The sequence below is a fragment of the Colius striatus genome, chromosome 4 (genome assembly GCF_028858725.1).
Source record: "Colius striatus isolate bColStr4 chromosome 4, bColStr4.1.hap1, whole genome shotgun sequence".
NCBI lineage: Eukaryota > Metazoa > Chordata > Aves > Coliiformes > Coliidae > Colius > Colius striatus.
The window spans coordinates 64,159,399-64,186,577 of NC_084762.1; the positions used below are offsets into that span (position 1 = coordinate 64,159,399).

Sequence of the window (27,179 nt, forward strand, 5' to 3'; positions counted from 1 at the left end):
GCTGCGGACGCCGGCTCGGGACGGCGCTCTGGCGAGAGGCGCGCGGGCGCTGCGCACCCTGGGACGTGTAGTCCGCGCCCTCCCCCCCTCCCGGAGCTGCTGGCCGGCTGCTGCCGAGCCATAGCCCCCAGCAGCCGCCACGACGCCCCGCTCTTGAGCGGCAACGAGCACCGGCCGGGCCCGTTCCCGGCCCGCCAGGCCTGGCGCGGCCACAGGACCCTCCCCCGGCGTCGGGGAGCGGAGGAGCTGAGGCGGGGGCGGGGGTCCCGGGAATGCTGGGCGGGCCAGGCCGGCCCGGGGGAGGGCTGGGGAGACCGGGGGAGGGGCCTGGCCGCCCGGCCCGCCCTATATAGGGGCCGAGCGAGCAAGATGCTTACTGGCAGTAGCGGGGCCGCGGGTGTGTGGGGACGAGGAGGTAGTGGCGGGCGGGCAGTGCCGTGCCTGGGCTCCTTCCTTGGTGCGTGTGGCTGAGTCAGAGCGCGAAGCCGCGGCGGTGTCCGGGTCTAAGTACGAGCGCCGCGGGGAGAGAGAGCCTGGTCCCAGGCGGCGCAGCGAGACCCGCGGGAGCGAAGTCGGTCTCTCTCCCCGCCCGCAGCGGGAGGTCCTGGGCAGGGGCGCCTCCAGGTGAGGGGGCCGGGTGGCGAGGAGGAGCCAGCTCCGTTGCGGAGAGGCTCTGCGCCGCCGGCGTCCGTCCCCTCCGGCTCTGCGGGTGGCCGCGCCGGTCCTCCAGCGCCGTGGGGTCCGGCAACATGAACATCCTGCTGGAGCTCTTTGTGGTGACTTTCAGAGTGCTGTGGGCTTTCGTGTTGGCCGCGGCCAAGTGGCTAGTGCGGCCCAAAGAGAAGAGTGTGGCGGGGCAGGTGTGCCTAATCACCGGGGCGGGCAGCGGCCTGGGCCGCCTCTTCGCCCTGGAGTTTGCCCGGCGCCGGGCGCTGTTGGTGCTATGGGACATTAACACGCAGAGCAACGAGGAGACGGCGGGCATGGTGCGCCACATCTACCGGGAGATGGCTGAGGCGGCCGCTGCCGCCGCCCCCAGAGGTAAGCGGCGGCCTGCCGGGACGGGCTACCCGGGCTGGCCAGGGCGCTGCCCCTCGCCTCTCGTCTGCCCAGCCGCCGGCCCTGCCCCCCGGCTCGGGGAAGAGCGAGCCGAGGCGGCGCGCCCGGCGGGCTGCAGCCCCGGAGCTGCGCTCACCTGCAGCGGGCAGGTGAGGGCGGCTCGGGGCTGGAGCCTCCCGGGCGCGGGGCCGCCAAATGCCCCGTCAGTGGCTGTGCCAGGCGGGGCTGGCCCTGTGTCTGGGCTCCGCAATGGGGAGCAAGGAGCCGAGACCTGCTTCGTGTGTGTTTCGTCTCCAACAGCGGCTTTAAAACCTGCAAGTTTTTGGTTTGGTTTTTTTCTTTTCCCCTTTTAAAAAAGATCTTTGGCAGCAGCGATAGTAAATAGAGGAGTTCTTGCGTACTGCAGCGCCAAAGTAAATAGAAGTTTTATGGTAATGGGAATGCATGTGCCGTTTTCACTTGACTACTTGCTTGAATGTCAAAATACGAAAATTAACTTAATTTCCCCTTACCCCCCCCCCTTACCTTGTCTGTGTTCCTTAGTAGCTGGAGATGGAGAAAAAGATGCAGTGCCCCATTGCAACTTACAAGTTTACACATACACCTGTGATGTGGGCAAAAGAGAAAACGTCTATTCAACAGCTGAGAGGGTCCGCAAGGAAGTTGGTGAGGTGTCTGTCCTGGTTAACAATGCTGGTGTGGTCTCTGGACATCATCTTCTGGAGTGTCCTGATGAGCTTATTGAGAGGACCATGATGGTCAACTGTCACGCACACTTCTGGGTAACTATAAACTCTTTTCTACTGCCCGTTTTGTCAGGTAATTTTGGGAGAGTAACTGCTGTTGCTTAATTTCTGTCTCCTTGAGTTTTGAGCTTTCTCTTCATTTGCAAACCCAGTACTTTGTGGGTTTCTTATTTTTAGTGTACTGTCCTAATTAACAGGATTGCTGGGTATTAAGATTATTAATAGTTAAAAATCAATGCTACCCTTTTAGGATCCAGATGTCTAAGTCTCATACTCTTTTCTGTAGCTGTGGATGTTAAAGCCTTTGCAATTATAATCTCCGAATCTGTATAAAGGCTGATACTGTTAATGAACAGCTTCTCAGCCTTCCGTTTATAGTCTTCTGCTAGCATTTTAGCAGCTTTAGGATACTGTTCTAATGATGGTTACAATAGCAAACTTGCATGCTTGTCGAAAGAAAAAAATTACTTAGAGCTCCTTCTTGAAATGTTGTTTGAATTGCCTTGGAGGCAAATTGTTCTTTTTGAAGGCTGGAAGGAAAGGCAAAAAAGATTTCTCAAGAAATCAAGCCAAGAACACTTTCAGGAATCCTGTGTATTTGTCCTCGTAGCTTTCTCTGGGGGTTGCTGGTAGAAGTAAGGGTATCTTTAATATCGTTTCCGGGGTGATATTGTCTCCATAACTAGCAGATGCTAACCAAGGAGAACGAGGTATGTGATCTTACTGTTTTTGTCTGTCTAAACCTTGTTTTCCTGCGTGGCTTATTTTTATACCACTAGTAGTGTGGAGTTATGTAAATTGGAATCTCAAAGGAGGGCATGATGCACCCTTGGGTTAACATTAGCTGTCAGACTGAGCCCATTGTTAGCATTAAAACTGTTCTTTGGTCCCTCAAATAAGGTTATGAAATAGACTTGCATAACAATCAAAGGATTAAGCAATCCAAAATATACTTCAACTTAAGCCTTTTTTGGCTGGTTACCTTTTCATAAGAAAACTTTGTAAAATGCCTCATCTCCAGAACTCAGAAGGCCCTCCGAGTCTTAACTTTTTCTTAACGTGGAAGTGAAATGCTGTTTCATAACCCTAAAGGAGCCCCTTAAATCTGTGCTGTTAAACACTTAATGTCAGAGCAGTCTTTTTCCAATGTATTGTAAAGCTTGGAGAGTGTGCCTAAGCTTCAGCACACACGAGATAGCATGCTTGGAAACTCTTAAACTGAAAATGTATTTTAAGACAATTTGAAAAATTCTGAGAAAGTTCATATGACTTCTTACAACCAAGAGCTCTGTGTGTTTGCCTTCATAAAATTAAATTGATGCTTAAGCAAACAGAGTTGTGCACTAGATTTAATGACTCTTATTGATGTGGTTTAAATGCCGAATTGACAAAGTTTCCAAGAACTCTAAATTATGACATCACAATGAATTAAAATATGGGAGGATCCTAAACTGTCCAGCTGTTCTTCCTTCAGGCCTAAGTCATACACTTATTTACAAAATTGTTTCAGAGACCTTTTTTAAGCACTCTCTGTGTGTTCTGAGTCTCTTACAGTAATAGAAAACTAAAATTAGAGTCTCATATTGCTATGATTAGATTTCTGTAAGTTTCATCTTTGAATGCTGCTTTGTGAAGTGACTTAAAACCAAAAAAAAACCTACTACGAGAAAGTATAGTTAGATCTGAACTATGGAACTTAAGGTCTTGGCTTAAGCTTCTAAGGAGCAGTCAACACTTTATATTTAACTGTGGATCTGTTCACATGTACACTTCCTGCAGATCTTGTGTTCTGCTTTGCTTTTCCTTTTATCTTTTACTTCTGGCAAAGCTTTTTCCCTTGTCTTCCCCTTCATGATAGCACAAAAGGTTGGCTTCACCAGCAGTGGGTGGACTTCTATTAAAAGTAATAGTACTTAATTCATAAGATATCATCTGAATCAGCTGATTTGAGGCCAATTTTTTTGATGCAAGTCAATGCTGACTTAAATAGAACAATGTGTCTAGATGTGTGAAGTGTTATACAGCTAGTCTTTTCCATGTCAGCTGAACTGGTGGTCCAAAAGCAAAGCTAATACTCTGGAGCATTATGCAGGCTTTTAACTATTCTTGGAGGGTGTTTCGTCCAAAAAGCTGTAAAAGGATTTTATAAAGGCATGTATCTTCCATGTAATATTGCTTCAGTAGTTAAGTGTGTGCACTGTTTTTTGTTTGTTTGGTTTTTTTTGTTGGGGTTTTGAGTTTTCATGTATGACAGGGAAAATTCTTCCTCATCCCTTGATTGTTAATAAAGCCTCAGTGTGCTTCTATATAAAAACTTAAAATGGGACTTTAGTACTGTCTGCTTTAAACATCTGAAATAAGAATGATAGCTTGCTGTCTATGCAGAATGCAGGTGATCTGAGCTTGTTTTTGAAGGCTGCCCAACTTCTGCAGTAGGCAGTGACATGAAGGTCTGTCACTGATTTGCTGTTGTGTCTCCAGTTGGGCTGTGTACTGTATCACAAACTGGCAAGTCAAGAGAGCTTTAGCAGTGTGCCACAGCCTAAACAGATGCTTTCCATTTTGCTGACATTCATGATTTGTATAATCCTTCCTATGAGTGTTCTATATAAACATGTCACCACTGCATCATGTAGCAATTTCCACAGCATAAAAACCACTACGGTATTAAAAACCTGTTATTTCATGCTGTGCTAACTTGAATGCTTCTGATATTGAAAACATAGGGACAAAATCCATTCCTGGTTTGAAACAAGCCAGCTCTGGTTTACTATAATTTGCAGATGCATAAAACTGTAGCAGGAGTGTAACACTATCTTTCCTTCCAGTCTGTTGCAAGAATAATAAATTACTTGGTTGCACTTGTCAATTACTGGAACTGAACTTCTGCAGACTAGGAAATTTTCTTACTGTGGTATGTCAGGATTCAGATTTGAAAGATATTCAATCACAGTACAAGGTAAAGCTGTTGCTTAAATAGTTTAAAGCAAATATAGCAAAAACAGCTTTTCTTTCTTGTGGTTTTACAATAAAGCTTAAGTGTCAAAATATACTGTGTTTTTATTTTGTGGAACTATTTAATAAAGCTACTAAAAAAACTCTTATTTCAGGACCATTTGAGATTCTGTACCTACTCTAAAATTTTTTTTCTGAAAGAATAATGCTATTGGCTTGGATAAGTAGATATTAATACTGTCTGTGAGCATAGTACCTGGGAAATCCTCCTTGCTTTGGTCATTGGATGGAAGTTATGGAGGGGCAGAGGCAAGGTAGTGGTTGGGGTCTGTGAAGTTCTGGGACATAAAAGTCCTTCTGGACAGCAGATCTGCAGTGTTCAGTTCAGAAGTGATCTGCATTTCCTTCTCATATGGATCCTCCAAAACTTTCAGCTTAAAGCTCTACTCTTTGAGGAATTCTCTTCAACTTACCAAAAGGGGGAAGCAAAAGCATTCAGCTCTAACTCTGTAGTATTTATTACAAAAAAAAAAAAAAATCCTCATAGAGACTAAAGCCCAGAGCTTGAAGACTTGTGTGCTACCGTCTCAACTGGAGCAGCTATATTTATTCCCTACTATTTGATTTTTGAAGTTAGGCAGGTAAATTTGTCTTTGTAGAAATTAAACAAATCTTTTTTTTTTTAGGTGGCCTGACTCTTGATACAGGCAGAGATGAATACTTAGTACAGAGAAAAATACTACTCAAGTCATTAGAGCATTCATAAATAGTCTAAAACTTCTAACACTTAGATGCACCTTATAAAGAAAGCTGATGTAGAGTTACTAAATCAAATACCTGCTTATGTAGCTGCTGTGACTTTTTTTTTTTTCTTTCCATGTAATTAGACTGGCAGGATTACTAAGGCCTTGGAAAATAACAGTGGCTTAGTTATCTATAATGTATCAATACTTATGTGGTGGTGTTCCAGTTTCTTCAAGTTCCCTGGTGTCAAGTAAAGCTTTCATATGCCTATAGTATGTTTAAATTAAATATGGAAGTATTTCACTTAGTGTATGCACTGAGTCCTCAACAGAAGAACAGCTTATGTTATTTGAGACTAGACCATGCTGAGTTGTGTGGCCTGTTGGCATAGCAGTTTCATTTTTGTCTTCATGTCCAGGATTATAGTATCTATGGTTAAATATAGACACAATATTCCACTGACAGGCCAGTAAGCTATATTTAGCACTTCGGATGAGTGGAATTAGCTGCTTCATTTTTTTTTTTTAAACTCATGATAATATAACCTGAGATGTATAAGTTTACTTGCAAAGTTTAACCTACATGCTCTTGACTTTTCTCTTTGAAAAATGAGTTGGATCAAGTTCAAGCAAAACATGTGCATGTGATCCAAAAAGTGTCATCAGAACTAACTTTTCCCTTGCAAAATGATTCCAACTACATGCCACTAGTAAATTACTGAGGACAGCACATATGTTTCATATACTGTGGTAGCATGCTGGGTAGTGACTATGAAGGAGAAAGCAATGATGCATAGTCTTAGCTAGGGAAGTAGTCATATGAGTTGTACTTAAATCCTAAGTGCTTTGGTATGATTCTGCAGTTCATATGTTCTTGAGTTCATTTCTCAGGAAAATAGAGGGGATCTATCAATTGAGAAAATACTGTCTTCCAGATGCATGCTCCAGAAAACTTTGTTTTCCTGTTTTTATAAAGGAATGTACTTAATGTGAGTTTTAGAAAATAAATGGGTGGATATATATTTCTGGAACTTAAGTGGGCACAAGACTGCTGGCTTAAATTTTTCCTCACAGATTTGATTTATGGTCTGCCAGGAGCTTGTCTAGCATTCTGTCAAGCACAGTTGTCACCAGCATGCAATCTTTCATTTTGTAACTTCTGTCTTGCAATCTATGTGATCTGTAGTCTGGCCTTGTAGAGTAACAATTTAATTGCAAGGAGTTGGTTTTTTTTTTTTTTTTTTAAATCATTGAAAGCTTTTCAGTTTTCTGATCTTTTTTATTTTTTTGGTGGGGGGAGGGTGGGGCAGGGCAGGGCACTAACCCAAACTGTTCAGCTAGATACCTGGATGTCTTAAGCTTTGACTGTAGAAGCAATCTTATATCAGTTTCACAGAAGACATGGGTGAGGATAAAAATGATTCTTCAGACAACGTATTCATCTGAAGAGTCAGCAACTATAATTAAGCATGTTGGGATGGGGTGGTAGGTGGGTCTTATGCAAAATGCATCTTAATCTGCTTTGTGTAGGAATCCTATGAAGTGAAGCACCTATAACTGGGATTCCAGAGTGCTGCCCACCGAACAGTAACTGCTCTGCAAGTTACTCAGCTCTAGTCCCTGAGGTCTGTTGAAGCTGTTTGGTTGTGGTTCTCAATTATCTACTGTATCTTGATAATGAACAAGTCATTACATACCAAGGAGTCTGAACAAAACAGCTCGTAGCACTCTTGCCGTGTTTACTAAGCAACACTTCCATTAAGGCAGTGGGGAAAATCCTATTCAAGATTCTTTGAACCTGTTACACCACCAACCTTCCTACGTATACTTTCTATGCTAGAGCATTTTCCTTGCATGGTGGAGAATGCTGTCCTGTTTTGTGCAAAGAGCAGCTGAATTCCTACATTGCCTTTCTCTTTAATGACAAAGTGATTTTCATCCCAGTCAGTTAACAAGTCTGAAATGGCCATTCAGAATGTTTTCCTTAAACTGTTTCACTTACACCTGAGTTTTTGTGACCGCTTCTTTCAGACATGCTTTGGAAATAACTTGCTGCACTATTTGAAAGGTGCGTGGATCTTAGACTCCTAAGCAGCAGAAAATAGAGATTCTCAGATTGTGACCCAGATTAGTTGCCTGTATATCAGTGTCCGAGATGGTAGTGTTAAGGTATGATCACCCAGTTAATTCTATGCACTAAACTGTCTGAAGCTTGAAGAATTTAGGTGAAAGTAGTAATATGTTTCACAGAAAAATGATGTGGAAGTTCTGTTAAGGAAAAGAAGAGTTGTCCTGAAGAGACCATGTCAAGACTTCTCAAATTATTTGAAGCATATTTGAAGTATTAATCAATTATTAGTGGCTTGCAATTCTACAGCCATCTAAAATAAAGCAGGAGTACAGCACAGCTTGCAAAAGTAAGGCATCTGGGATGGTGTGACTCTTGAGTCTCTTGTGACTTATCCCGGAGAGCTGGAGACTTGCCAGCAAACCATATGAATGCTTTCAGGATTGCTAATCTACACTGAAGAAATAGTCCTGGATGAACAATCAGTGTGATGATTAAATTCCTGCTTTTTATGGAAAGAGATAGGTTGTCTGAATACTGTGCTGTTACTTGCAGAGAATTTGGGGAGAAGGGAAAACCTTAAATGGAATGATAGTCTTTGCCAGCGTGGTGCCTAACCTTACTATTAGTGCAGAGAGTGGGTCCTCACTGTTTCAATGAAATACTTGGTCTGCAAGATTATGTGTATACCTGTCTTGTCCTGTGGAGGTTAGGAGAGCAATGGAGCTTAAAGTTCAAGATTCTTCTGTCTACTTGTAACATCCACTTTTATTTTGTGAAAAGCAGCTAAGTTAATGAAATTTCATTATGTTATTAACTTTCTCTAATAACCAAATGACTATAGCAGAATTCTAGAAGACAAGCATATTCATGCACTCAGCTGTGGAGAAAAGTAATCACAATTATGATGTGGCTATGTCCTGCTAACTCAGTCCTTGCATCACTGCTGAATACCTATCTTAACTGCCCTGTGTGAGTGAGTAATCCTTTTCTATAGCTTTCAGTGTCATCAATTACTCTGACTAGACAGGTTGAGGAAGGATGGATGTTAACATTTTCTAGCACCATCCCTGCCATCTTAACACTGTACTTTTAAAATCTTTCTCACCTTCATCTTTATCAGCTGTGAAAATACTACTCTTTCCCAATGCTTCTGATGCTTTGATTTCACTTTTCTGGGTTTTTTTAAATTTCATTTTGTGGTTTTTTTGTTTGGTTGTGGGTTTTTTTTTGTGGGAAGGGAAGGTTTTTGTTATGTATCTCTAGTACTAAACCTTTCCACAGACCTCTTTATGTCCTCTCTTGATAAACCTTGCCCCCTTGACCTTTGAGGTTTGTTGGCAATTCACGTTGATGGTAAAACTGAGTTACTGATACCTGTCTGTCTTTTCTAAAAAATGTTAGTGGCCTTTCTGCAGAGGTGAATTGGAAGCTGATTTACATGTAAATTGTACTTTACATGTAAATATGTACTTTTATCTGTGGCCTTAGGCTTCTTGGTCTCTTACCAAAAAAAAGTCTTTCAAAATGTAGTTACAGTGCAGGTGAGCAGGCAGAGATTGTGACATTGGTAGAATCTCAGTTTCTGAGGGTTTAGTTTGAAAGAAGATATGTCACGAACATGAGAGAGATTTACATCTGTGCTTATACTTCTGAATGAACACTTTGTTCTTGTAAATAATTATATTAGTATAATGATTTATATGCCAGTCAAATTAACACTTGACACAAGTGAGTTATCACAATTGGGATGAGAAGGCATGGTAGTCCAAGGAATGCAAGAACAGCTGCAGAGCCGAGGTGTCTCACTCACTGTGAGCCTTTTGAAATTCAAGTTTGTTTGGCTGTTGAATTCTGCACCTAAATGTGCCCTGGTACTGGTCATTTCTGCCATCTGTTTGAACTTGTGTGACAGCTTCTTGATCACTTCCCTTTCAGAATTAGTTTGGAAAAGTGCTTGAGTGTATGCTTAAAAAAGAACTTGTCCAAAATTTCTGAGTTGGAATGAAGCTACAAGGCAGCTTAGAGGTGGCAAGCTGTCACATGGGACCACCCCTTGAATCTACGTCTTACCTTGCACTAGTTTTGGTATTCCTCTGACCTTTGGGTGAGACAGTTCAGCTCACTAACTTGTCCAGAGGACAAGGAGGAAAGCTGTTCATTTTCTTGGCCAAGCTGATTAGTTTTTCTATTTAGGGACTAAAATCACCTCATCAACATTTCAGACTTGTACTAGCCAATGGGGACAGGGAGGTATTGGGGAAAGGGTGAAGAGAAACAGGATAAAACCACATAGCTGTGAATAGGACCTCTGTGGCTGTCTGATGAAACCTCATTCTTGGAGATACTTTCTGGAATAGTATCTATAGGCTCTAAATAGTTAAGAACTCATAAGTGGTTCCAAGCTATAGCAAATCTGCCACTGGCCTGACAGTTTGAATGTAAAGCTCAACTTCTGAAGAGATTGCATTATTTTAATTAGTATTTAAACCGCTTACCTTTACCTAAGTCAAATAATGTTGTGTTACAAGCTCAAACTTTTTTGCCTTGCACTGATACTATGATTGCTCTTGTGTACTATCGAGAGCAATGATTTCTGTGCCTACTGCACTGTTCGGTTTCTCTGGAAATCTGTTGCATTAACACTATTTGAATGTGGAAAAAACAGACTAAGGCTGTATTTCAGCTTGTGGAAAACAACCATGGGCAAAAAAAGGAAAGAAGTGTTTCTCTGTCTTTGAAAACTCACCCCAAGAAAAGGAGTAGCTTGTTGGTGTTTGGTTAAAATGCCTGTTCAAGTAAGATCTTTGAAAATTATTAGCTACTGTTTTGGTCACTGTATTGACTGTAGGGTTTGTTTGAGGGGTTTTTTGTCATTTTAGCCTTTATTGGCTAAGTGAAAATTTATCTGCTAAGACTATTTACTTTCTGCAGACCCCCTTTTTGGGAGGATAGGGAGAAGTGTGAAACAGGAACACCATCTGTTTTTTAACCTGTGGTCCCCACGCATTTTTAAAATGTTACTTCTCAGTGAGTTGCTTTGCAGTAAATTGGAGCTTTCAAGGGTTTTAGTGTTTCCTTAACAAACTTTGAAGCTAAATTTCCATTCAACTATAATATCTTCTTTATTTTTCTGTTTCCACTAAGTAAGACTGTTACATGAAAAGGGAAGCTTTCCTTCTAATCCTGTTTCTCTTGTGCAATACTCAGTTATGGCATAATTACTTTGCTTTTTATAAAGCAATTGATTAAAAACAATGACTTAGTGGCTGAGTTGGAGAGGATGTGTAAAGTAACTTGGCTTTCATCTGGAAGTACTATAGCAATTGCAGTTCTATGGATGTACTGGCCTTAAGGTAGCTATAAAATGTGACAGTCTTTTTCTGTTTAGTGTCTTCTTGAAAAGTCTTGTTACATAAATTGTAAAACATGAATGATGACTTCATGTTTTCCGTAAGTAGTTCTTACATTACTGTTCTCTAGCAATTTTTTGGAAACGTTCAGACTAAAATACCAAGTCTTACTAAATATTCCAGAGGATGACTAAGCTTATGGCAAACTGGAGAAAAATGTGTATCTAAAAGTCGGATTGTGTTCTTGTTCACTGAACAGAATATTCTGAACTCTTATCCAATAGCTGTTGTAAAAGGGATTTGTTATGTGGATTTTTCACTGACTCATAGGAGCATGTTTTCATTTCTGTAAAAATTTATCAAATAGCTAGCAATAAATAACTGCTCTCCAAATGGCTGGACATTTGCTGCAAACTTGTGCTAATGAAGGTGAGGGACTAATGTGTTTGTTACACTAATGTCAACATAGCTCTGAAACACTACAAATCCTTTGACACGGCCATTTGTCAGTATATAAACAAAGTAGAATTTCTAGTCACTTGATTTCAACAGAGCTTAAACCAGCTTTTGTGGAAAGGAAAAACCAAGTGTTAACTTCTTATATCCCTTGGCCAGCAAACATTATAAAGTAATTTCAAATTTGACATTTGAATAAGTGTGAGTTAGGTCATCTTTATTGACAGATCTGCCTGTGGAAGAATACAAGGTTCGTGGTGCTACCTACTGGGATTGTAACTTAAATTCCTGAGTTTACAGTGTAACTGGACTGTCTCAGCCATTTTGGAGCTCCTTGTTAATCTTGGGTATATGGAAAGCTCAAATGCTGGCATGGTAGGTCTGAACAGAAGGGTTCACTTCCTTTAAACTGGATGTTATTTTTCAGTGACTGCCGTTAACTGTGTTATACTTGCTTTATATTGAACAGTAATTGTGGTTTGGTAGTAATAATAGTCTGAGAGTATAATGAGATTAATATTTGTTGAGACTAAATATCACCTTGTCTAATAAGATGCCTTTGGGCGGGAGAGAAGAGGTCAGCTTTTGAGCTTGAGTACTTTGAAAGCTTCAGTTCTCATGCTTGGTTACGCCTTAAATTTCTACTGGCTGGAGAAATCTTCGTGTATACATTTGTGCTCAAGTTTTACTTCAGTCTAGACTTGCATCTTGCTGGTTTTGCAATGTAAGGTAGGCTAAACACATAGCTGGGCCTCCAACAGCACTCTTACCGTGCCATCTTACCTACTACTGATCCTTTTCGTCTTTTAGATTGGTCTGGCATTTGAAATCCACAACAAACATCATTGCCAATTTATGTTCTGCACTTTTGTATTTCAGCAGACATACTGTCTTTCTCCTTGTTAACTGCTAGCTTTTGAGGATCCAATATGATTGCTCTATCCAAGCTTTAAAAGCCATTAAAATTTAAGGCAGGCAGAATTTTCTGTAAGGGCTCAAAATAACCTTAAAAAGCTGACAAGGGAGCGTAGTTACTGCTGGACATTCAATAGCTGTAGTGACATCACTGTTTTTTTTTTTAAATGGTATGGTATGTGTATGTCCTGGACTCAGATGAAAAAATGTTAATACCACAAGAAATTCATCTACGTGCTCTGTACTGCTTCATTGAACCCTCTCTCCAGGTGAAAGGACTTGAGATGAAACAAATGGAAGTAGAACAGACTGTTTCAGACAGACCAAGATTATTTATTACAGGCAAGAACTCCTGTAGGGGAGATACAGGAGAGATATGGCAGAGGAATCAGCCTGCTTTCCGGTTAGTTAAGATTGTGTGTTGATAAACTTGCAGTTAACATAGGGATAAAGAGTGTAAGGTCTCTGCTGGCTTGTGGACTGCTTCCTCTGTGAGAGGAAGAAGAATGAGCAGTTGAGCAGGGAGTTGATAAGCGGAGAATGACAGGATAGTTCAGGTGGGAAGGGACCTTTGGAGTTCCTCCCCTGCTCAAGCAGGACCATGTCCATATGGCTTTTGGATATCTCCAAGGAGGGAGGTTTCCATAGTCTCTCTGAGAAACCTATGCAAATGTGCTTCATTTTTCATAAGAAAAAATAAGAAAAGCAGAGATCTGCAAAAGCTGGAGGGAGAAGGCATACATATAAAATTAGTGATTTAAACAATATCTACTGCTGCATTTGTGTGAAGCAGTTATACATCAACAGAGCAACATTTGCAAGTAAAGGTGAAAGTAGACAAATTTGTGTCCATATATGGTAGTATGTATACACACACATCCGTTAAAGGCAGATACGTGCTGCCATGGAAATGATTGGTGGTGTATAGTCATTAGAAAGATCAGACACTTTACAGGACAGGCCTGGTATCTGAGAGTGGAAATAATTCAAAAAGCCTGTAAATCTAAGATCCGTTTCCTCTTAAGAAGAAAGAAAATAAAAGCTCTTTGGAGATTGCATACAAAAAACATAAAGGGTTGAAATTCTACTTGCTGGTATAAAAATAAGAAGGGTAGTTCAGATTGAATACCCAAACTTCTGCATGCCCAGAAAGCATGTAGAGTAGTGCGCTCTCTAAACAAAGTGAAATGTTCTCAAGGGGAAAGCAGGGCCACCTTTGGCTGCTATATGTACCTAAAATGTTGCCCATAGGTAAAGGTGTGCTCAAAATCTAGAGTGGTGCAACAAGGAGGGATGAAGAAAAGCTTTAAGCAGCAGACCACTGTAAACCTTAGCTAATGTCATCTTTTCCACCTTGACTCTTAAGAAGAAAGCTTCTGAAGTAGGGATCAGAAATGTACTTCAGTGTGTTCCTGAGTATTTAACCTACACTTTGAATGAGAGGGACAACAGAGCTGGTTTTTATTCTCATCTTAGTTACCATATTTGGGGCAAGATTTCAGGAAATGAAGCCCTTACAAGGAAAGGGGAGAGGGAGACAAAATGGTGACATAAGGCAACCGTAACAAGTTTCTGTTGCCATGTCCTTCCCTAAGCACTCTTCATACTCCTCTCTTTGTGGACACAACCCCTTTGTAACTAAGCCTTGTTAACAAACTATACAAAAGGCAATTTAGTCAGGTAATGTTCAGTCACCCTGGGCACAGCATAATTGGTTCTAGTAGTGAAGAGTGGAAATCAATGATTAATGTTTGAGAGATAACCAGTGGTATTGGTTTCCTGTGATTTTTTTTTTTAATAGCATTATTTATCTTATCTTTACTGTCTACCCATTGTAAACAGCTTTGTGGCACTAAGTTCTGATTAAGGGAACTACTTCATTCAGTTTCAGCTTTCTTCTGATGTACTCAACATGAGTTGAGTCCATGTAAGAGGAACTACTACAATGACTGAACCATTCACAGGAAACAGTGGTAACTATTGGTTTTGAAAACTGAAGAAATTTTGTAACTGGATCCTAAATACTACAAGTGCTAAATAAAATACTGATGTAAGTATGAGCTGTAGCATTCTTGTTCTTTAGCAAATGATGTGACAAAGATTTGTTACTACTTACAAACCTCAGTAAATAAGTTTTAACCTAGTTTTTTACAACTTCAGTGCTTTTCAGATGATCTATTATCTTTGTTGAGAAGTAGATTTTATGCATATGAATTGGTCATGAGGGTGAAGAAAACGGGAACATTAATTACTAACATGAATTAATAATGAGCTAAAAACCAAAACATTTGAGTAATAGCTTACGTTTTCAGTAGGCTAAGAATTCATGCACTTCAAAGATGTTTCATGCAGAGTTGGAGAGAGGAGGAAAAAAGATGCCATTTTTTTTCTCTAAATGAAATATAATTTTAGATTAAGTGATATTGCTTTTCATTGTGACTTAATTCTTCAGGGTATTTACTTTATTTTGTTACATTTACCTCTTAACCTGGATAAATCTTATCTGTAGTTTCACTTTGTCTGCAGATGGAGGATATCCAAACTACTGGGGGGGGAGGTGGCTTTGCTTCCTTTTTACTTGTCATTACAGACTCCTGTTTAAGTCTGTCTTGTTCTTTCATGAGCTTCTGGTTGCAAGGCAACTGTAACATTATTACTGTGCATGTATGTTAAGCATTAACTGCTGTTGCAGTTCAATATTAAAGGAATCCCCATGGCCCTAAAACAGTGGGTTTTTATGTGGAGGACAAATAAAGCTTTAGTGAGAAATTGAAGGTTGTTTTGCCTACCAGGACCTAAATAACTAAGGGACTCCTTTAGAAATTAAATATTGGAAGGTTTAGCTTTTTGTTTGTTTGTTTTGAATGCAGGGTATGCTCAAGGTGCATTTGAGGGCAACCCTTGAATAGCTTCTTTTCATGCTTTTAATATAGCTGTCTATGGAAGCTTGGCCTGAGGACATCATCTGTATCTTCTGATCCCTTTTGCTCCAGAAGGATCTGGTTACACCCATCAATGATCTAGAGAAATGTTTGGCTTTTTTTTTAATTCACTGCTTTAGGAACACTGGGTAATTCTGGCATGTTTTTCATTATTGTTTCTTGAAAATGTAAACTGAAGATTGAAAATAGCGCTAATTTCCACAGCTATTCAAAAATTTACTTAGACAGTGGCTAATTGTCTAGAAGGACCCTAGCGCTTCTTGATGACAATCAGCAGAGAAATTACACCTTTGACCTTGCTAACATAAGGGACTAAAGAGTAGTTGTAGACTTCTGTCTACCTTCTATATTGAGCCTGTTTCTGGCAGAGTCGTTTCCTTTGTGCTGTGCGGTCTCTAGTGTTTGAATCAGGACTTGATATTTTCATCTATCCTTAGCACAGTTTCTAATCTCACCTTAGTATTTCAGAGAAACCATGGAATAGAATTTAAGAGGGATGTGGAGACAATATGGGAAAAGTAATTGAGATTATAATGACAAGGAATTACTCTCAGCCCTCATTGGAGCCAAATAAGAAAGACAGAAGAAAACAAAGTGTTAAATCCAGGCTTGTAACTGCATGCTTTGGTGTGTGAGAAGGCATTTTGGGTATTATAGCATCTAACTTGAACAAGTTCTCCTTTGAGGGTTGCACTGTTCTAGGTTATTCTTTCAAGGCCTCTTCTAAAACTGTTTGACAATTGGCTTTCACTAATCTTGGAAGTGAAGTTTCACCCTGTGTTTATAAAAAGTATTTAAAGTGGTTATCTTTTGAAATAACCTGGGCTGTATGGCTGTAGCTGAAAATAACTTCAGTATATTTACCAATAAGCTTGCTTTGGGACTCTTCTGTGTTTCAGGCACCTCTGTTTCCCTTTTAAGCTACAGTAGTGTATTTATGCTACAATAGTTTGTCCAACCTGGTTTGGACAAACATGCTTTAAGGCAAGCCTGCCAAAGCCCATCTGCAGAAAGGTTAGAGGGCTGCTATTTTGTCAGACCTTCATGTATTCTTCCTCAGTTACTGGAATGGAAAGAAAAGCTGGAGCATGTGGAAATCTAGATTTCAATCTGTGGTGGAGTGAGTGGCCATGAGCTGTCCTGCACTGGGGGAGTAGGAGAACCTACAGTGTCTGTTGAAGTCCGTTGAAGAAGAATAGGAGGAAAAGAAAGTTGAATGTCTGTGCTGAGGGAGAGAGGGGGTATAACGTAATTTACACAAAAACTTGGAACAACGTTTTCATGTCACTGGCTTCATTGCTGCATGACAGTAGTTACCAGATTAGCTAATGTGTGGCAGCAGTCTTTTATCATCTTTGGTACTTCAGTTCCCAGAGTCATCTGGGTGAGTCCCTCACTACTCACACCAGTTTTGCTTCTTGGGTATAGCCAAATAGTGTTTAACCTGAAGATGAAATGATACATTTACCCAAATGTTGCACTCATTTGCCCTGTTACACAGCTGTCCCAGCAGTTAGCAATAGCTGTTTTCTTGGAAGGAAATGTCTTGCCTGTTACACCAGTACACCACTGTTGTGGATAACTATAGCCGTGTAAAATCTCAACTGTTTTGGTCAGCCCCAGAAAAATAACCATTCTTCATCCTCCTTGCCTGAAGGGGCTGTATGGAAAATGAACTATTCATTTGCCATAGAAGAGTTTCTACTTTGCAGTGAAGCAGCTTGTTTATGCCATCAGAATAATTTTAAAGGGCTGATGAACATTGAAAAGGGCAGAAAGTTTTGGGGAAAAAAAAGAAATCACTGTATTGAAAATTAGAAGTGTAAAGGACCTTACTTGCTGGTACCTGCTTTATTTCTTTTGTTCATATAAAGACAACTCTCTAAATATGAGGTAGCATGTACTTTTCCACTTTGGTGTGCTTTCTTCATTCAGTACCCATTGTCTTGAGCTGCATACAGCTGACATTGTTTTCTGTGGGTGCTTACTTTCTGCTTTAAGAATAATTAATCCAAAATTTAATTAAAAAAATAACTTTCCCAATCACAGTGTTTCTTCATATTCTCATTTGCTGTATTTAGGCTAATTTGTCTTGACATTGCAGCTGTGCTGTTCTTTGTGTTGCACAATCTTTTGAGTTTTGTTTCATTAAGAATGGAACTAAAGAATTTGAGGAAGGGGAGGGAAGAAGTGCTAGACTGTTAGAAGTTAATTTGCCGTAAACCAAAATGTTGAGAACAGATTACGAAAGCTATGAAGTGACATGTAAATGCTTGTTCAGTTTCACACTTGTGAGAAATAAGTCATTAAAGCTGTGTGCACATGAAATAGATGTTTGGTTACAGCTACTGGGAATAGTTTGTACTCACTGGTTTTTTCAAAAGCATAGAGAAAAAAATGCTTAGAAGATTAGGAATTGATCTCAAGGCTCCAAAATACTTAAAGGTTAAACTAGCTAAAAATAGCTACTCTCTGTTGAGAGCAGCTTTGTATGTTCTATCTTTCCTACCTAGCTGCAGTATCTAAATTGTACTGCAGGTTAGAAAATGCATGTTTGCACTATGCTTTTGGGGTTTTTTCACTTTTTTTCTAAAAAATTTAAAAAGCTAATTGAGTGAAGAGGATGCTTAACTTCAATTTCTTGATGTTGAACACTACATAGCTTCCCCAATTCCTCGTTCTGGTGTGTTACAACACAATTCCTTCCATACACTATGTTCTACTTACTGATTTCTCCTCAGTGTTGAAGAGCATGTTATGTTCGTCATTAATAAAAGACCCAGCTCTGACTTAGATGTTCCTCTGAAGTTGTGAGACATAAAACTGAAACCTAAAGGATCAAACTGGAAGGCAGATAGTTTGATTAAATCACTTGTTCATGTGAATTTTGGAGGCCTGGTTCATGACCTCTAATGCCATGGACAAAACTAATTCCTTGCTTGGTATCTTCTAATACTTTTTTTTTAAAACTGGAATATTAGCATGTCCATGCATCACCTTGAAAGACTAATAATGTGGGCTGTGCTACCTGTTCAGACAAACTCCAGTTGGGAAGGCCACCCAGGAAGAGGCATCTTGCCCCGAATGGATCAAACTCTTAACTTGTTTCTCAGCAGCACAACAAGCACACAGAAGACTTCAGGTCTGGTAGACAGATGTAACTGAAGCTGAGGGAAACTAGAAACAAGAAACTAGGTTGATCTGGTTTATGTAACAGGCAGAAAAACTGGGGACCAGAGTATAGAGGAAGCTGCTTTGATGAAGGAAGTAGGCTGTGCCAGAAGCTCAGTAAGAACACTGATTTGGGTATTGCTTATACCACGAAAGAGAAAAATTTCACTTTGGAATTGTTTTTCCCAGCAAGCAGAGGCTGGGAGGAGCAGTGGGCAAGCTTTTACTCTGAGACTGGAAATGCATCCCCCCTCCCTTGTAGGGTGTGTCTGCCTCTGACAGGGCTTGTTTTCCAGTCCTGACTCCCAGCTGTTGCAGATGGCGGGAGGGTGGCAGCAACAGAGAGGACTTTCTCTGACAGCCATGTAACTGAGATGTTACTTTGGTTGGCTGCTAAGTTTTCTGTATGTGGTAGTTGTACTGTCTTTATAGACTGTCTCAGCTTCCCGTTTTAAATGGATTTGCAGAATAATGTCCTATGTCAGAGCACAGGGGCCTGCTCTGGGCAGGGAGTTTCAGAACACAGAGGTCTTGTGCAAAAGTTTCCATGAATTGGTAATTTTCCTCAGAGCAGAGGAGTTGTGTATTTTGCTAAGTGGCCATAAATGACATTTTAAGAGATTACTTAAATGAAGTGACTGTAGTTCTGCTGCTGGGAGTTTTTCAGTCTGCACTTGAATTGCTGAAGACATCACCAAAAAGTGTCTTCAGCTTTGAAGGAGTGTAGCATAGTTGAGTGGGCTTTCTGCAATTTGTTACTCTGTTGTTCTGTTTTTTGTTTTGTTTTTTTTCTATATATATAAAATCCCTCTCTGAAAATTCTTGGACACCTGGTTATAGCTCACCGTTATGAAGATTAAAAAAGATGGAAAAATAGTACCACAGTAAAGATAGCAGAAAAACCAGCCCCACTAAGTTTGATGGACTTGCCTGTTCTTTGTCTCTTGGAAGAAAACATTGATTCATGCCTTGAAAGTGGTAGGGTTTTTCCCTACTAAAAAACTATTACTACTTCTTTCCCTTCTTTCTCTCCCCCAAGACAAACTCCAAGGCAAGTGCCCCTTCATTTCTGTAATTGTTGTGGTTTGCAGCCAGAGCTCCAGTCTGCATTATCAAGCTTTCTGGCAGTGTGAGGTGGCAATCAGTCATTCCGATGTGATGTGGACAGATAACTGAGATGTAAATGGAAACAGCTGATGGAGCTGACTAATGCTCCAGAGGGGAGTAAATTGTTAGCAGGACTGAGTTGGGAGCATGGATCTCTTGGAGGGATAGTGTGGAGGATCAGAGGTGGGATACATGCTGTTGGTGTTGGGGTCTGTAAGACAGGCTGCAGGTAAACACCACCCTGTAAAACTTCAGCACCATCCTGGCCAAGCTTCTTACCTTTTCAGATGGTGCTGCCCTGTAAGGACTGGGCTGTGTTGCCATGCAACATGGGAAGAGAGACTGAAACTTTGTGTGCCTGGCACAGATTACTTCAACAGCAAACTAAATTCTTGTCTGAGGCTCTATATAAGAGGCTTAGAGATCCCTGCCACGAGGAAAGACACAAATGCAAGGCAGCTTGCTCTCAGATTATTTTTTTATAATTAGCTTTGTTATGCAGTTATGACAGAATCTAGGAGTTGTATGAATCAACGGTAGAAAAGGCAAGGAGTCAGGAGGTCTGTTAATCTTCTGTCATCTGCCAGCTGTCCAGGGAAAACACTCTTTTGTGTGGTGTTAGGAGGTCTGGATTAGTCATTTAACACCTGCAGGCAAAAATGTTGTACAAGAACATGTGAAAATCATTAGAGCAAAACTGTCCTGACGTCTGTGATTAGAAAATGCAGACAGCATAAGAATGGAATTAGATGGATTCAGCTGTAGCTTGCATGTCTTTTTAAGAATGTAGCTGACACCACTCAAGACCAACAATTAAGCAAGTAGCAAATACTTAAGGGGCATTTGCATGCTCTGGGTTTGGATCCAAATTACACCAGAGGACCAGGTTTCTGGGAGGATTAAGCATTTGTGGTACTGAGTGAATTAGAATAATACTTCTGTCATTAATAGATTTATGTATTAACTAGGCATGTTTGAGGTTAAAAAAAGAGCATTGTCTGAAGTTCTTTGGCAATTTAAAGGTGGCAAACTGGAAGCTGAAATAAATCATAACTACACATACTATTTTACAAATTCATGTATTTTTTTAGCATATATGATGCTCTGCTTAATACTTAATTTAAAAAGGAAAATGTTGAGTCAGCTTTAGAAAACATGACAGGTTGGTATTTTAGCAGGGATGATCATCTAGCAATTGCCTTCAATTTATTGCTTTTTTTTTTTTTCAAAGGAGCTAACTCTGACTTGGCTTTTTAGACAGGAACAGACCTTGTTATAATTAAAGTGTAAAAACTGGAGGTTAAAATCAAAGTTGCACCTTGGGACTATTTGCTTTTGTCTTATTTTGATTTATTTTGAAACTAGCGGGGTTGATAACAAATGTGTATCTTGTCTTTTAGAACAGTGCTTATGGATACTAATAAAGATGGAAAGTAATTTAGACTAGCAATTGTTTGCTGTATTGTATGTAAAATGTAACATCAGCAAAAGTTCTGCCTCTAGGATTTCTTTCATGTAAAATGCCCAAGATAATAAGTTGATTGTGTAAAACTAGCCATATCTAACTTGCAAAACATACTGTCAATAATTGGAACTGATAGCACTGCTCTCAACACAGATAGTCTGGGTGGTGTAATTAAACACTTCACATTCCTTTTTCTGTGTTTAAAAAAAATGTGGCTTCCATTTTAGGGTCAAATTATCTCTTTCTGATAACTAGCCTCTTGCAGAAAAATAAACATGTCTGAGCTCAATTGATCCTTTAACCTTAGGATTTCTGGAGATATAGTCCTTGCTGCCCCGGTGTCTGAATTCACAAACAAGCTGTAGATTTTCTGTTGTCATTTTTGTCAAACTCAGAAGTTCAAAACCTCTACAGTGGTTGTACTTCAAAATTCTTGATAATAAACTGAGATAGAGGTTTTGAACACTTATCACTAATGTAGTACCCTCATGGTATGGTATGTGTTTTTAATTTTGTTGGTTGGTTGTTGTTTTTTTCCTTTGTAGACTACTAAAGCATTCCTGCCCAAGATGCTGGAAATGAATCACGGACACATTGTGACAGTTGCAAGTTCCTTGGGATTGTTCAGTACTGCTGGAGTGGAGGTTTGTTGAACTATAAGGAACAGTAAATTTGTCACCTCTTGCTTAAGATAAGCCTTTTTGTATTATCAGCTAGAGAAAATAAATTCAAATCTTCAAAGAAGCTATGGTGCCGAGTGCCACATCAACACATGGCAGCCTGTGAGTGGGATCCACAGGATGCAGGCAGCCACTGTATTCACCTACAGTGTCGGGTGGAGTTGCCACTTGAAGTGAAAACCTAGGATAGCCAAGGATTTCAGAATGCAAAATGATCTTTGAATACCTGATAGATTTAGAAACCTGAAAAGTGCCCAGCTACGTCTTCTGTCAAGATCTTCAGTGCTAAGCTTGAAGCCAAAGGCAGGGATTTTGAAAAAGTAATGTTTTCTGGTTTAGTTTGTTTTTTTTTTCTTGTGAGGAAATGACTGCCAGCCTTTCCTTCCAGACGGTGTCTCACCTGCTTTACTAGTCTTCCAGTTATAAGCATAGATTGTTTAGTTGCCAGCAGCTGTTTGAGAACCCTGGTTTGAGAGACTTGTACATAAGACCAGGTTAGGATTAGAGCCCGTTGTCTTGTTTCTGGACTCATTGGCAGAAACAGTGTGAACAGAAAGCATTCAGTGAAAGTTGATGTGTCTAACAGAATAGTGGTCATATTACCCCCATGAGCAGAAGCTTCTCTGCATGTAGGTAAGACTCAATCCGGGACATTAAACTGCAGTGTTTCAAAATGAATGAAGCTGGTGTGAGGTAAGGCTTTTTAGAGTATTTACTGTCTTGGGGAAAACTACAAAGAGTTTCGTAGGCTGTAGGTGTGACTACCAGCAGAGGTGGATATGTTCAACAGAAATCTTGAATACCTGCAGTTTTGGGGTTTTTTTTTATATTGCTGAACTTAGTATTTTTATGAGCTATACAAGCTATAACCTCTTCTGAAAAACCAAATAATACACTCAAATGTCCCTTATTTCTGTTGAAATGAACCTTAAAAATAAGCATTTGAGGTATCTTTTTTCACCTGTGCCCTGCCAACTCTCCAAGCTTTTTCAAGTCTGACCTAAGGTAGCATTAGGTATCCCAGTCCTTTGTTGTAACATTTAATATTAAGCAAACTGGTAATTGGAGTAACTTGCCATGTGAGCCCGCCTGATTCAAAGACTTGAATCCAAGGTAATATCCTCCTACATTCAGCTTTTCTGTTTTCACAATTCTGTGTTAATTGCCTCAAAAGTAAAGTGATAAATGATGTGATGCTTTATTCAGTGGACATCTTTTGTTATTGTTTTGAAAATCTGTGCAGAATCACTTCAGATGCTTTGGCATTGAATGCTATTCATATCTGTCCTTAAGTTGCCTTTTTCTTGCTTTGCTCATTGCCAACACAGGATTATTGTGCCAGCAAATTTGGAGCTGTAGGTTTCCATGAGTCTTTGAGCCACGAATTGAAGGCAGCTGAAAAGGATGGAATCAAAACAACTTTAGTCTGCCCTTATCTTGTAGATACAGGAATGTTTAGAGGGTGCAGAATCAGGTGAGTAAAATTATCCCACTGCCTTCTCTTTGTAGTGTCATAAAAGTACTTGAAAGTAACTGATAAAAATATTAGAATGAACGTCATATCTGCTTTAATATTTGTTGACATTAGACTCAAAAAAGAGACTTTTTGAATTCACTGTCTTCTGTCCTGTTGTAATTAGGCAACACAAGTTTTGAGCTGTAGTCTTTGTAACTTACCAGTGACTACTAAATAAAAAAATTGAAGTCTTTGCCCTGCTGAGGCATTCTGAAAAAAGTGAGTTAATGAACTCTTCACTGAGGTCTGTGATCCTTTTTCTTATCTTACTTACTCAAATATTTCAGAAAAGAAATTGAGCCTTTCCTTCCACCCCTGAAACCAGAATACTGTGTGAAGCAGGCTATGAGAGCTATCCTTACAGACCAGCCAATGATCTGCACACCTCGCCTCATGTACATGGTCACCTTCATGAAAAGGTAAGGGCTGAAGTGCCAATTTGTTGGCAGAGCAATCTACAGAACACCAGTAAAATATATGGACATGTCCACTTTCTGAGTATAAACACCCTCCCTCCTACAGAGGCCGTAGGTGCTGTTTTGTTAGAATTCAGAAGTCTCTCTTTTGCCTTTCCACAAGTACAGATTGCTTGCTCAGGAAGCTTAATAAAACTGAGATCCTGTGTTTTACCCTTATTTTTACCTTTCTGATATCTTCCATCTTCCTTAAATACCTATTTTCAACAGACTTTTTCCCATTTTTTGGGTTCCTCCTTAGGGACTGTGCATGAGGCAGCTTCCAGCAAGGGGTTTTTCTGTAGAACCAGTGTGTAGGATGCTCTGCCTTCAGGTTCTCTGGAACTTCTATAGATATGGTAGATAAATTGAAAATATGCACATACAGAGCCAATTTTCAGAGTCCAAATTTAGAGGAAAGGCCATTTAAAGGAATTACCCCTTTTCTTCTAACACGTGGCAGCTGTTGGATGGGAACTCTTGAATCTGTAACTATGCTGACATTTCCATGATGCACAGTAATACAGGAGTTGGCTTAATTCCACTGATGCAACATCACTTGTGTTCTAGTTGATAGAGATCAGCTTCACAGCTGTCTGCTTTTAGTTTAAATCTGTAGTGTGTAGGAGGAACCTTTAAAATACAGCATTGGTGATTTTCATTCCACTTGCAAGGCAGTGATTCTCCTCTACCTAAAGTCTCTTATGGTGGACGGGCTCACCAAAGACTGGAGGAACCTTCCCCACTCACCTCTTTACTGGAAGAGAGTATATGCGTGTCTCTTCCTCTAGGAAATCGAGGCTACTGTCAACATTTTTAAGAACTAGCCTCTTCAACCAGAAGCTCAGAGGGTACTTCAGTGCTGTCTGCACAAGCAGTGCCTTATGCAACAACAGTCACATCAAAGGCCCTTTGGGTTGTCTTGGTTCAACACTTCAGCTTTCAACAGGGAGATCAAAGCTTCTGCATAATCCATGCCCCAGGCAGCAGCACTTAGATCAAAGGCCCTCCAGTCACTACTGCACAAGCAGTGCTGCTGGCAGTGAGGACACCTGTACCAGTGGCATCTCCTTCTCAGTGCTTCACTGGTCATTACTCCTAATGGCTAGATCCTGTGCACTGGTTTCCAATGAGTGAGTGAATGTCTGCCACTATTTCGAGGGGCTGAGGAAATCCCATCTTAGTCCTTCACTAGAGCCCCTGAGTACTACACTTGAAATAAAAGTACTATTTTGTGGATGTGGGAAGGAGGGGAGGGTCTGTAGCCAGATATTCATCACATAGTTGCCTTTTGGAATTTTTATCTGGAGGGGGAAAAAGGAAATTGCTCTTTTTACTTTGGAACTTGCTTTTTGAGGATGGGTGATTGAGTTCAGAATATAAGTCAAGGTTGTTAGACATCTGGTGATCAAAGAATGGCATTAACTAACACTAATCCCCCATTAAAGAATATCTTAAATGTCTGATGACCTCTGCTGATGTGGCTCTGAAGCAGATGCTTTGCTTTAGTAGGCCTTCTGTGATGCCCTTGCCCCGCCTTTCCCCTTTAAAACAGGCTATCACACTGCTTGTGAAGAAGCAGCAGAAAATCTGATTTAAGCTGGAGGCATGTGAATAAATAGCTTCTTCCTCCTTTCTGCTTGCCTGGGTGATTGGGACTCTAGAATTTCAGCTCTCTCTGTGTGTATCTGTGAAATAAAAATCCTTTAAGAAGCCTCTCCAATAGCTATTACATTGCTTTTAAGACCACCAAGTACACGGTGTAAAGCAGAAGCTCTGTTTTATCCTGTCCTCTAACGATTTGATAACCTGTTTTACACAGTATTCTGCCCTTTGAAGCAGTTGTGTGCATGTACCGGTTTTTGGGAGCAGACAAGTGCATGTACCCCTTCATCGCTCAAAGGAAACAGGCTACAAACAACAATGAAGCAAAGAATGGAATTTAACCCTGTTTTGGATGGACTCATTTATAGGTGAATACAATGATGTTACATGACAGGATTATGAAGTGCACTTGCATCTGACAGATGCAATTGTCAACATCTTACTGTGGCATTCTCTTGGGTCCTAAACCTGTGTGGTGAACTCTAAAAATCAGTGGGGTTTTATATACTGTAAATAAAAGTGACTAGAGTACTTGGAAAATGTGATAGGTAAGCAAGGTGAACTTACGGTGTAGCTGCCACCATTGTCCTTTAGAATATAACTGTATGTACAGTAAACTAGTCATACTACTTGTTGTAGGGATGCACTGTGTGATATCTCTTCCTCAGCCTGTCAAAACTTCTAAGAGCTGTCTCCAGCTAGAAATTGCAATGTTTCAGAAATTGTCTTTCCCTGTTAAACTTGGGAAGGGAGGGAAACTTTGAGATGTAAGCTACTGCTTGTGACCTTTTAGCAAATTCAAGGACTGAATTCAGTTTCTGAGTGCATCTCTTCACTTGTTCACCCAAGCTCTCTGAAGGACACATGGCCAAATCGTGGTGTAACTCTCCTTTGTAGCAACTGTGTGTGTTCTATTTAAACAAAGGCAAAAAGAAATTTGTAAGTCTCTACTGATTCAGAGGCAAGTGAATGTCTCACATAGTCTCAGAACAAACTTGTACTGGGCATCTTGTTTTCTAGGAATGTAGTCAAGGATTTGAACAGACTTATTTCAAGTCACTTGATTTGAAATGTGCTCTGTTCTCTTTTCACTTGTGTGTCAAAGTCCAATCTACTGTTATGTACTACATGTTTCTTTTCATCCTTCTCACTGTTACTTCCGACAGAGCTCTCTCACCCCCCACCCTAAGGAAGCTGTTGTATTAAATTTCTGTAACTGGACTTGTGCCTAAAAGACAAAGCAACTCAGCTCAGATACAAACTGTTTATGTAAGTGCTGGTCATATGCCAATTATTAGCAAAGGAAAAATAGAATAATGCCTGATGCAACTCTCCATGCAGAATATGGCAGGGTGTAAAGATTTGTTTTTGAGTTGTACTGACATCGTAGAACAGGAAATGAAATTTTTACAGTATTTTTTTGTAAAGCGAACAATTTTGTGCCTTGAATTTGGTAATCTGTATTAGTGAAGCATTGTAAAAGTGAACTTCTACCTCTGTATCTTAATGTATACCATCCACTTGTAAACTACTATTGGACAAATTGTGATTACTTTTTTAGAATGTCTTGTTAAATAGTGACCAATGCCTGTGGTTATTAAAGTGAGCCACCTTTTCCTTATAACAGCGTTTGGAATGATTCCTTTAAAGGCTAAACTAATGCAAACTGCTTGTGCCTGTTCCACAGCTCTTCAGTGGCAACACAGTTCAAATATTTCTTGCTCAACTCCTGTATCCACTTTGTCAGCTACATGGTTTACAGCATAATCTCTTAAGTCTCTCTAAGTACTGTGAAATTAGGCTTTAGGAGCTGACAGTTTTCTCCAGTTTCTAAGTTCATTAATGAAGTAACTCATCAAAGACCTTTTGAAGAATATTCATTTTGGTTTTCCATGGAGCTTCATTTAGATCTACACAAAAACAACCTGGTGTGGATTTCAGTT

General features: G+C 40.3%; 1 protein-coding gene across 2 annotated transcripts; it reads left to right on the forward strand.

Moving 5' to 3' along the window:
* Positions 1 to 359: 359 nt before the first annotated feature.
* On the forward strand, positions 360 to 26,860 carry RDH10 (retinol dehydrogenase 10). Of its 2 annotated transcripts, none has more exons than XM_061995422.1 (6): positions 360 to 1,041; positions 1,606 to 1,841; positions 21,526 to 21,624; positions 22,989 to 23,134; positions 23,464 to 23,595; positions 25,454 to 26,860. In XM_061995422.1, exons 1-6 carry the CDS (start codon positions 750 to 752, stop codon positions 25,575 to 25,577), a joined length of 1,029 nt encoding a protein of 342 aa, XP_061851406.1. In that variant the 5' UTR covers positions 360 to 749; the 3' UTR covers positions 25,578 to 26,860. The 2 variants fall into 2 exon arrangements, with proteins under 2 accessions (XP_061851406.1, XP_061851405.1); XM_061995421.1 differs by having other exon boundaries at positions 365 to 1,041; positions 1,603 to 1,841.
* The last annotated feature ends 319 nt before the right edge of the window (positions 26,861 to 27,179 follow it).

What these genes read in the sequence shown, in the direction of transcription:
- RDH10 (XM_061995421.1), top strand. Translation starts at nt 750, where the DNA reads ATGAACATCCTGCTGGAGCTCTTTGTGGTGACTTTCAGAGTGCTGTGG. An exon ending in TCAGTACTGCTGGAGTGGAG is followed by an intron (nt 21,625 to 22,988) that starts GTTTGTTGAACT and finishes TTGCCAACACAG; the next exon opens with GATTATTGTGCCAGCAAATT. An exon ending in TTTAGAGGGTGCAGAATCAG is followed by an intron (nt 23,135 to 23,463) that starts GTGAGTAAAATT and finishes CAAATATTTCAG; the next exon opens with AAAAGAAATTGAGCCTTTCC.